This window comes from Drosophila takahashii, chromosome 2R (genome assembly GCF_030179915.1).
Source record: "Drosophila takahashii strain IR98-3 E-12201 chromosome 2R, DtakHiC1v2, whole genome shotgun sequence".
In the NCBI taxonomy this organism is placed as follows: Eukaryota; Metazoa; Arthropoda; class Insecta; order Diptera; family Drosophilidae; genus Drosophila; species Drosophila takahashii.
In genome coordinates, this window is record NC_091679.1 from 17182617 (window position 1) to 17193233 (window position 10617).

The 10617-nt window shown below is 54.6% G+C and overlaps 2 protein-coding genes across 2 annotated transcripts; both read left to right on the forward strand.

Moving 5' to 3' along the window:
- The first annotated feature begins 1884 nt into the window (after positions 1–1884).
- Positions 1885–10617, forward strand: LOC138912189 (polycystin-1-like protein 3). The gene is made up of 2 exons (XM_070212053.1): positions 1885–2001; positions 8580–10617. Exon 2 carries the CDS (start codon positions 8656–8658, stop codon positions 10615–10617), a length of 1962 nt encoding a protein of 653 aa, XP_070068154.1. The 5' UTR covers positions 1885–2001; positions 8580–8655.
- Positions 3002–8047, forward strand: LOC138912188 (uncharacterized). The gene is made up of 3 exons (XM_070212052.1): positions 3002–3330; positions 3431–4572; positions 4626–8047. Exons 1-3 carry the CDS (start codon positions 3002–3004, stop codon positions 8045–8047), a joined length of 4893 nt encoding a protein of 1630 aa, XP_070068153.1.

Here is a 10617-nt window from a genome sequence, read left to right on the forward strand (position 1 = left end):
AATGCATCGTTTCAGACAATGGAAAACAATTTAAATCCTCGCTGTTTAAATCATTTCTTGAGAACCATGGTATAAAACATATGCTTACAGCTGTTTACAGTCCACAGTCAAATGCCTCGGAACGTCTTAACAGATCAATAATCTCAGGTATTCGATCATATCTGGGCGGCGATCAGCGCTTATGGGACGACAAGATTAGCAATATTTCAGCTGCATTACGCTCTGCATATCACTCTGTAATTGGTTGTTCACCTTACTTTCCACTATTTGGAAAAAATATGATTTCGCATGCAAAAGATTATGACTTATTAAGAAAATTAGAAAGTCTTAAAGTTGGAGAAAGAATTTTGGATTCAGACAAACTACAGATAATAAGAGAGGCCATAATGGAAAACATAAACAAGGCATATCAGTCGAATAAAAATAAATATGATCTTCGTACTAGGTATGTAACATATGAAATCGGAGAACAAGTTTATAGGCGAAATTTTGTTTTGAGTAGCAAACTAAATAAATTCAACGCAAAACTTGCTCCCAAATTTCTGAAGGCAAAAATATTTCGCAAACACGGTAACCACTGTTACGAATTAGAAGTGAACGGTAAAGTAATTGGAAAATTTCACGTGAAAGATCTTCAAAAGTGCATGGCATAAGTTTTCTGACCGTTTTCCAGCTTCTTTTATCACTGTAAAAGCTAATAAAATAACCTGTGCTGTGATGGTCAGACAAAATATGCAAAGCCAAGAAGTTTTGAAAGTCACTGTGTTTGTCTCGTTGCTTAGGTGCAAGAACGAACGCTTTGGCTTATCTTCGTTACCCACCTATACAGTTAAAAGCTTATTCTCAGTTTCTAATGGTGCATTAAGAGATTTCTTTGCATGGCACATTCAGTTGATAAAAGTCTCCCAATTCAATCAGATCGTACTCAGCGTCAAAATACAGAAGGTTTATTTTTCAAAACCCACGTGCTCATATTTTTCGCACATGTTTAAAAAAAAAAAAAATTAATAGTAAAAATAAAACCCGTGACCTGGAGACAAAATATAAAATCATCAGTGTAAAAAAATCCGGGAAGGTAATTTTTCTTTATAAAATTGAGCATTGAGTCTTTCTTAAATATATAATAATATTATAGGATTCCTAATATTATTATCAAAACAAATTAAAAGATCGGATTATGGTTGCGTTCCAAGAACAGCGTTGGAAATTGCCAGCGGAGGCTAACAAGCCAGATCAACCAAATTTTCATCAGCAACATTAACGTTTATATTGGAACCTGCAAATTTGTTAAAAGACGCCTACATCTGGAATTAAGCCCGGCTACAACGAAATTAATAGCGACCGACCAAGTCTTCTGACCTAAATATTTGTTTTTATATAACCCATAATACTACTTAACCTAAATTATTATATAAGTTACACCCACACAGCTACAGGCCTGCATGCACACGTGGAATCAAAAGGTAACAAGCATACATATTAAAACACTATTCTAGCTATCATATTGTGAGGAATACCTCACATTTTTTATAGAAATAAGTGTAGATAAGTAGATAAGTAAATAAGGATAGTATAAGAGACAACCAAAGACCCACGGAGGGCACTAACACCTAGGTAAGAACCACACGCACACCGCGCGGGAGAGGAAAGGAGAGAACAAAACGCAGCCGCAGCCGAGACGCAGCCGCAGCCGCAGCCGCAGCCGAGACGCAGCCGCAGCCGCAGCCGCAGCCGAGACGCAGCCGCAACCGAACGCAGCCGCAGCTGAAACGAAGCCGAAGCTGAACACGAAGGGGTCCTCTGCCCGACAGCGCAGCAGCCGAGACGATCGTGAGCAGAGGACGGCACCCGAAGCTTACCGATTCGCGGATCGAGACAGTCCCTCGAGAGCCGGCAACGGAGCCGGACGTTTCGGTCATAACGAACAAAACAGGAACTTGGACAGAGAGTTGGAATATTCAATCGACGCCGCTGCCCGAAGGATGCAGGAGGAGTAGAGGGGTAAGCTGGCCGAGGGCCCTAAATCCCAAAAGTGGGAGAACATGTGATGCGGATAGGCTAGGGATAATGTAAGGAATAAAGTGTGACGTAAAAGAACAACAACGTGCTAGTGAGAGTTCGGGAGTGTTCGGGAGTGTTCGGGAATAGTGCCCCACGCTACCGGGTCAAAAGGACGATGGGGGGCTCACGGATAACGGGGCCCTTCTTTCCTCCGGCAACCCGGGCAGTGCTTTTGCCTTCGCCTCCGGATCGGGGAAACTGGCCCACGGGTGACGGGGCCGGCCTCCCCTCTCCGGAAGGTTTCCCCACGCCGAGATTGGGAAACGCGCTACCGGATGACGGGGCCTGTTTTCTCCAATTTTCGGGCCGGGAATTCGGTATCCGGGTGACGGTATCGGATTTTCCCGCAGTTTCGTCTTTGGGGGCTGGAAACCGACCCACGGCTGACGGGGTCGGCTCCTGCCTACACGGACCTTTACTTTCCTCTTCCCCCCCCTCTATGACCCGACACAGTCTTCGTCCGTTATCCTGTCTGTCTTAAAGATAGAAATATTTTCTGTAAAGAGACCCTGGAATGACTGAGTTTTCATCCCAGCTATAGAACTACTTTACAGAATGGCGCCCGAACAGGGACTAGACAGGATATTTCAAGGATAATTCCAACCATCGTGGCTTAAAGCACCACCAGTAAGAATTTCAAGGGTCAAAAATTTCAGGGGAACAAATCGGCTGCTAGGCCCGTTTTGTTATCTTACAAAAGCAAAGAAAATAGTAGGAAGGAGAAATAGGAAAAGTAAAGCCAGACCCGACGAAAATAACACGTGGCACACGAAGCCGAACCGACACGAAGTTACGAACACGAAGTTACGCTAGACCCGACGACCAAAGTACACGACACTAAGAGAAGGAAAAAAAAAGGATGCAACGCAAAGCCGACGCCGCAGCCGGCGTCGGATACGAACAGAAAAAAAGGGCACAGTTTCCTATCCCTGTCGCACACATGGTTTCTCTTACCAAGAGGGGAAGCCCAAAGCCAGCCGACTTCAAGTATATAAACCGACACCCCCACGAATCGGGAGCATTCGATCCTCATCGCCACAACAGAGGACATCAAACCTGCATCACTACAAGGACACACGTCAAGGATCACTACGCGGATACACCAGGACCTGCATCGCTACAAGGACACACGTCAAGGATCACGGCGAGGACACACCAGGACCTGCTCCACCCCTACAAGGATACGCTTAAGGATCGTCTATCCTCACCGCCACCAGGATCGTCCCGGGCGCAACGCTCCAAGGATTCAACATTTAACCTTCCCTCCAAGTGCGCGCATTCCTGACCCGCCTTTACGGAAAAAAAACCACAACGGGATACGCGTCGATCGTTACTCGTGCCCCTAGCCTCGCCGCGACCGAGAGTCTAGCCCCGCCGCGAGCACCACCTGCTACCCTCCGCGAAGCCATCCGCACCATCGACCTCAGCGCCGTGAATCCTCGCTTCCGAACGGTGACATGGGTGTTTCCTGGATTTCGTATCGGAGGAAACACGAACTCGAGGCAATCCTGCTCGAATTTGGCCTCGAACGCACCGGTACGGTCGAAGAGCAACGAGCCCGGCTCTACGCGTTCGTACGGCAACCCGAACTCCCCGACGCTGTCCACACACGGCTCGGAGAAATGGAGCAAAAATATGGAAGTTCCCCATCCGCGGATTTCAAGCCACCGTCGCCGTTGCCTCCGGACCTTGGGTCCAGCGCCGACACGGCATCTACACACACGATCACACCGGCCCCGGTCCATACCCTAGCGGTACCATGCAGTACGTCGCCAGCACCAGGACCCCACGGGTCGTCAGAATCCTCACGCGGCACAACCTCTCCGTTCGACGCGGCCGTGTGCTCCACGTTGGTCGACAAAATGACCAAATGGGGATTATCTTTCGACGGTACGTCGGATCCGCTTAGCTTCGTTGAGCACATGGAGGAACGGGCGGATACCTACCGGATCGACCGGAAATATTTATCTCACGCCATCGTCGTACTTTTGACTGGCAGAGCCGAGAGCTGGTTTCGCACCAGTGGACTCCAGGGGGGAGCCTGGACGGAGGTCCGTCGGGAATTTCTGGATTTCTTTTTACCACCCAGGTATTATCAACGGCTCGACGACGAAATCCGCTCGCATTTCCAAGGGGCGAACGAACCTTTCAAGGAATACCTCGTCGATCTTCGCCTCCAGATGCGCCGCGCCGGGTTCTCCCCAGAGCAAGAGTTGGAGCGTGTGTACGAAAACATGCTACCAGAGTACCAGATGTTCACGCGCCGCCAAGACTTTCGGACGTTGACCGTGCTCACCCACCTGGTGGTTAACTTCGAGGTCGCCCGTAGCCGAGGGGGTCGGACTATCCGAGGATATATGGACAACGAGAACGCATCTGACCGCCAAATCATACGACCCCGGGCTAATCCGAGCTATCCATCGCCCGCAGAACCGCAGGTGCCGCGCCCGCGGAGCCCCCCTAACGACGTCATCAGACAGAACACGGCCCGGAGCCAGGATCAAGGACCCCGTGCGTTGGGAGAAGCGATCGACGCTAGGACCGCCTGTCGGAACTGTGGACAGGCTGGTCACTATGCTACGGAATGCCGGAATGCCAGAGTCATCTTTTGCTGGGACTGCGGTCGGCGCGATCTGCGAACCATCGACTGCTGCCGGAAACAGGAGTCGGGAAACGGGCAAGGGCCTCGAGTATTCGGGAATTACCCGAGGAACCCACCGATCCCACAGAGGCAGTAAGCAACCCGTTCGTACAGGATCAGGGCCGTATCCGCGCCCACGTCACGGTCGGGGGACACCCCCTCAGCGCTACCTTGGATACGGGGGCCTCACACAGCTTCGTAAGCGAACGCCTGGCGAGGGAACTAAACAACGGGAAGAACCTTCGCGTCGTACGCTCACAGGTGAAACTGGCCGATGGAACAGGCAGGGAACTGACGCAGGCCCTGAGGGCAGCAGTCCAGTTAGGAGAAGCAAGGGTCATCCTTTCCATCCTCATCATGCCAGACGTACTAGACGATCTCCTCCTCGGCATGGATTTCTTATGCAGCAGCGGAGCAACACTGCAATGTGGAGGCCAGGCCCTTACCCTGCGACCCCCCACCCGAACCAGATCCATGGAGCCTCGAGGAACGAACCCAGACCTGGCACAAACCCAGCCAGGACAGCAGGAGAACCACGACGAAGCCACAGCACCAGCACAGCCAGAACAGCAGGAGAACCACGAGGAAGCCGACCCAAGGGCACAACCCCAACGCAGACCAGACTCCGATCCACAGGTACCACAAGGAAACCATCGACCAGTCACTTCTAGGATCCGGACAGAGAACCGCCGGCGTACAACCCCGATCACCGACGCAGAACCGGGAACAACCCCGATTTGGGCCACCGCATTACCTGCTCCTGTCGCAACAGCCGTCGAACGGAACCCTTTTCGCCGCGCGGTAAGGAGAGTTCGGTTTCAGGGGTCAAGCGATCCTGAAACATCGGCGACTACGAGCGCTCCACTGTGCGGAAGCGCCAGCGCCGAATACACTACGGGTGATGAGCAAAGCCCGGTTAACCACACCGAGAGCTATCCAGAGCCATGGATAGGGAAATTTCTCGAGCGAGAATTAGCCCGATTTGAAACCCTCACGGGAGTATCTCACATCGCCGAGCATAGTATCACTATGCGAACCGACCGACCGATCAAGCAGAGGTACCATCCGCGGAATCCAGCGATGAGAGCGGTCATTGACAAACAGATAGATGAGCTGCTTCGCGACGGGCGCATTGAGCCATCAAAAAGCCCCCACAGCGCGCCGATAGTTATAGCTACGAAGAAGAATGGAGACGTAAGGATGTGTGTGGATTACCGGCAGTTGAACGAGAACTCGGTACCAGATGTCTACCCACTGCCGAGAATTAACCATATCTTGGAGCGGCTGCGGAACGCCCGATATATATCCACGCTGGACCTCAAGAACGGGTACTGGCAGATTCCAGTAGCGCCCACCAGTCGTGAGTGCACCGCGTTCACAGTCCCAGGACGGGGTTTATTTCACTGGAAGGTTATGCCTTTTGGCCTACACTCGGCACCGGCAACCTTTCAGCGGGCCCTGGATACAGTCATCGGCCCGGACATGGAACCGCATGCTTTCGCCTACCTAGACGATATCATCGTAATCGGGGCCACACTCAAGGAACATGTCCAAAATTTACGGGAGGTGTTCCGGCGACTCCGGGAAGCGAGACTACGGTTGAATCGAGACAAGTGCCAGTTTTTCCAGCGAAGCCTGAGGTACCTAGGCCACGTGATTAGCGAAGCCGGGATACAAACCGACCCTGATAAGGTCGCAGCCATCCGAGAACTGACACCGCCGACGAACCTAAGGGAGCTGCGCCGATGCCTTGGAATTGCTTCCTGGTACCGTCGTTTCGTTCCCAACTTTGCGAACGTAGTCGAGCCAATGACCTCCTTGGTCAAGAAGGATCGGAAGTGGGAATGGACAGAAAACCAGGAGCAGGCCTTTCAAGGATTGAAGACCCTGCTGACCGAGGCGCCGATCTTAGCCTGTCCAGACTTCGAGGCGAAGTTCGTGCTACAAACCGACGCAAGTGAATATGGCATAGGCGCTGTACTCACCCAATCCATCAACGGTCAGGAACGGGTGATCGCGTATGCCAGCCGCCGGCTGAATGCCGCGGAGCGCAACTACTCCGTGACGGAGAAAGAGTGCCTGGCGATCGTGTGGGCAGTCCGCAAGATGCGCTGCTACGTCGAAGGATACCGTTTCGAGGTACTCACCGATCACCACTCACTAAAGTGGCTGAATTCGATCAACAACCCCACGGGAAGGATCGCTCGGTGGGCATTGGAGCTGCAACAGTTCCAGTACGATATCAACTACCGCCGTGGGACCCAGAACCTGGTCGCCGACGCCCTGTCGCGCCAACCTCTGGTTACGGTTCAGCAAGCGCAGGTACAAGTCCACCAGTGCAAGTGGATAAAGAAAATGCTACGACGAATACAGCAGGAGCCCGCCAAGTTCCCAGACTTTCGAGAGGAGAACGGACAACTCTATCGCCGCATTGGGCTACGCCCGGAAGAGGAGGAATACACGCCCTGGAAACTATGCGTGGGAACGCAATATCGCCGGAGAGTGCTGGAGGAATGCCACGATCATCCCACCGCGGGACACCTAGGAGTCCGCAAAACAAGCACACGGGTGGCTCAGCAGTACTACTGGCCGGGATTGTTCCGGGAAGTGGCTCGGTACGTTCGGAGATGTCCCAGTTGCCAAAGGTTCAAAGTGAGTCAGGAAAAGCCGGCAGGAAAGATGTTTACGCGGCAAGTCGACGAACCGTTCCACGTAGTGTGCGCCGACTTTGTCGGGCCTTTACCCCGTTCTAAGCTAGGGAACACTGTACTCCTCGTGTTCCTCGACTCGTTTAGCAAGTGGGTAGAACTGGTTCCCCTGCGCCGAGCTACAGTCCCTTACCTCGAGCGAGCGTTCCGAGAACGGATCCTCAGCCGCTTCGGAATACCGAGGACCTTCGTCTGTGATAACGGAACACAATTCACGAGCCGAGCATTTCAGGCGTTTTGCAAATCCCTGGGAATGGAGTTACAACACACAGCACCTTACACGCCACGTCAGAATCCCACCGAATGGGCAAATCGAACGGTGAAGACGATGATAGCACAGTACCTCGGAGACACACCGCAGAACACCTGGGACCACCTGCTCCCAGAGATCTCGCTGGCCGTAAACAGCAGCGTGTCGGACACCACGGGATTCAGCCCGGCTTTTCTCGTGCAGGGCCGGGAGCCGCGTCTACCTAACGCCCTGTATTCCGAAGTTACGCCGGGGAGAGGAACTGCGCAGATCCCACCTACAGAGAGGAGTGAGCAGCTTCACAGCATCTTTAAGGTCGCCCGGGAAAACGCGGAACGTCCCACAGCAGAGCAGGGCAGACACTATAATCTGCGACGACGGGAGTGAAAACCACCACTAGGATCGCTGGTACTAGTACGCCGCCACGTCCTGTCTAACGCCGCTGATGGTTTTGCCGCCAAATTGGCAGCGAAATACGAGGGACCGTATCAAGTCGTAAAATTTCCGTCCCCGAACATCGTCCTCTTACAGATCCCGGGAAGCCGACGCCGCCGCACCGCCAGTTTAAACAACCTTAAACAATATCACCAGGAGGACGACGACGACGACCATGACAGGGACCACGACTCAGAACGAATCAGAGACGACCAGGATGACCACCACAGTCGTGCCCCGGCCGAGGAGACCAGGGTGTCTTGGGGGCCACTTGATGACGAGCCCGCTCGTCCAACGTCCACACACCCCATTGGGGAAGCAACCCACCCGGTCGGCTCTCCTCGTCCCGGGCACCGTCACCGGGAATCCAGCACTTGCCAAGAATAACCCTCGGATGACCGAGGGAAACAGGAGACGGGGCTGGGAGTCACTCTCCGCCCGATAAAGCGTCCATAAAAATACTCACGTTTTACATTTCCCACAGCTCAAGATCCAATTATCAAGACCCCCTAATCAAGTCCAGCCAACATCAAGAGAACCAGAGGAAGAGAGTTCGGACAATGCCGCGCCCAACATCGGACCGAAAGCGCAGTCGCCATCATGGCCGACGATCCACCCACGCGCGACGATCCTCGGAGACAACCCAAAGGCAACCACCGACCTCACCAACAGCCACCGGCCACGACGAAGCAACACGGGCCGTCATCGGGCAATCACCGCCACCACTCGTCCCGATTGCTTCCGGGATTGCATCTTGGCCACCACCGACCACTGCCGCAACATACAGCGAGACACCACCGACCGCCTCCGCGACCAACACAGGTAGCAAAGTACCAGCGAGCGTATCCGTGACCCGCATCCACAGCGAAGCTCCACCAGCGGCCATCCTGTCATCGCCACCGCCACTAGTTGCGATCGTCGCTAGACCCGAGCACTCGCCACCAATCAGCCCTTCCTGGTGCGAGGGGATGTCCCTGGAGGACATGATGGGAGCACTGTTGGAGGACGAAGAGGTACCCATTACCTTACGGTTCGGAGCTACTCGCATCGAGGCGACCCCCCCACGACCCCCCAGGGAACCGCTGTCTCCGCCACAACAAGGACCACCCAACCAGGATTTGGTTTCGACCCCGGTTCGCCGAGACGACAGGGGACCGTTGGGCGCAACGTACGAGGATATCTCGGACGGAGAGGTCGTCGAGCTAAGCTCCGGGGACGACGACTCGAGACCACCCGCCGAGAATGCCATCCTGATCTCAGATGAAGAGGAGACACGGGACGAGGGGGACAACTTTCCCCCGTTCAGATTCGAGACGCCGCCACCGACGTATGAGGAGTTGTTTGGACCAGGGCCTTATACCATCCTCGACACCGCCCTCAGCCACAACGCCGCCCTCAGCCACAACGCCGCTCCCAGCGACAACGCCGCTCCCAGCGACAACACCGATCCCAGCGCCAACGCCTCTACGGGCACACCCACGACCGGAGCAGCCGTACTCGTGGCCACCAGCGAGGCCAACCCAGAGCCTCCAGCCATCACCATCGGCTCCAGCCACGGCACCGTTCCCAAAGCCAACGTCGGTACCCAGTCCGACCGAACGAGCGCATCCACGACCGCTGCATCCGCATCAAGGACGGGCAACGACGGCAACATTATGGTCGTCGGAAACACCGGGACCGACTCTTCGATGCCGCCTGACCAGGCCGACCGCCCAGACGTCGCCACCAACACCACCGCATCCGGCTGCGCTACATCCAGCACTGACGAGGCATCCAGGGTTCCGAGTACACCCCCCAGTTCACGGCCAGCCAGCAGCGCCCACCCCGACGAGAGTGCAAGGGGAACTCATAGCCATAGCGCCTACGAATATTTAGTGCAGCAACTCCTCCAATCCCCAGAAGGACCCACCACTTCAGCCGCCTCTCAGAAGCGCGCGACCGCCAGGACCATGATGGAGACCCTGCTCTCCGATCTCCCGACAAGGTCATCCATGCTTTCGGATTCCCCGACTCGCACAACCCCACCAGGCGAAGTCATCATGGCCACCGCCGGACGGATCATGGTCACTCCGAAGCCAGCCCAGTCCACCCCGAGGCAAGTGCAAAAGGTACGTCCGCTACCCGCCACTGACGAATGGCGCTGGCGTTTCCGCCGTGGACACGCTGGCTCAGAGCCCGATGCTGCCGCCAACCGCCCCGGGATCTTAAACCACGGCGCGCAGCGACGACGACACGCCCCATGGCCAGCGGAGGAAGCCAGCACCGACGAGGAAGCACTCCCGGAAATGGAACTCGAGGACGACCCCGAGTTGATGGTTCGTGCCCCACCAGGATGGACGACTCCGGACGGATGGATGCCAGCCGCACTCCTGGAAAGCGTCCAACAGCGAATACACCACGCGGCAGGCAGGAACCTCCGATTCTTGGAGGAGGTGGGGGATACTCGATACAGAGTACAGACCTCGCGACAGGGGCAACGGGTCTTCATCCTTCCCCATCCCCGAAGAAGGGATGGAGTGTGA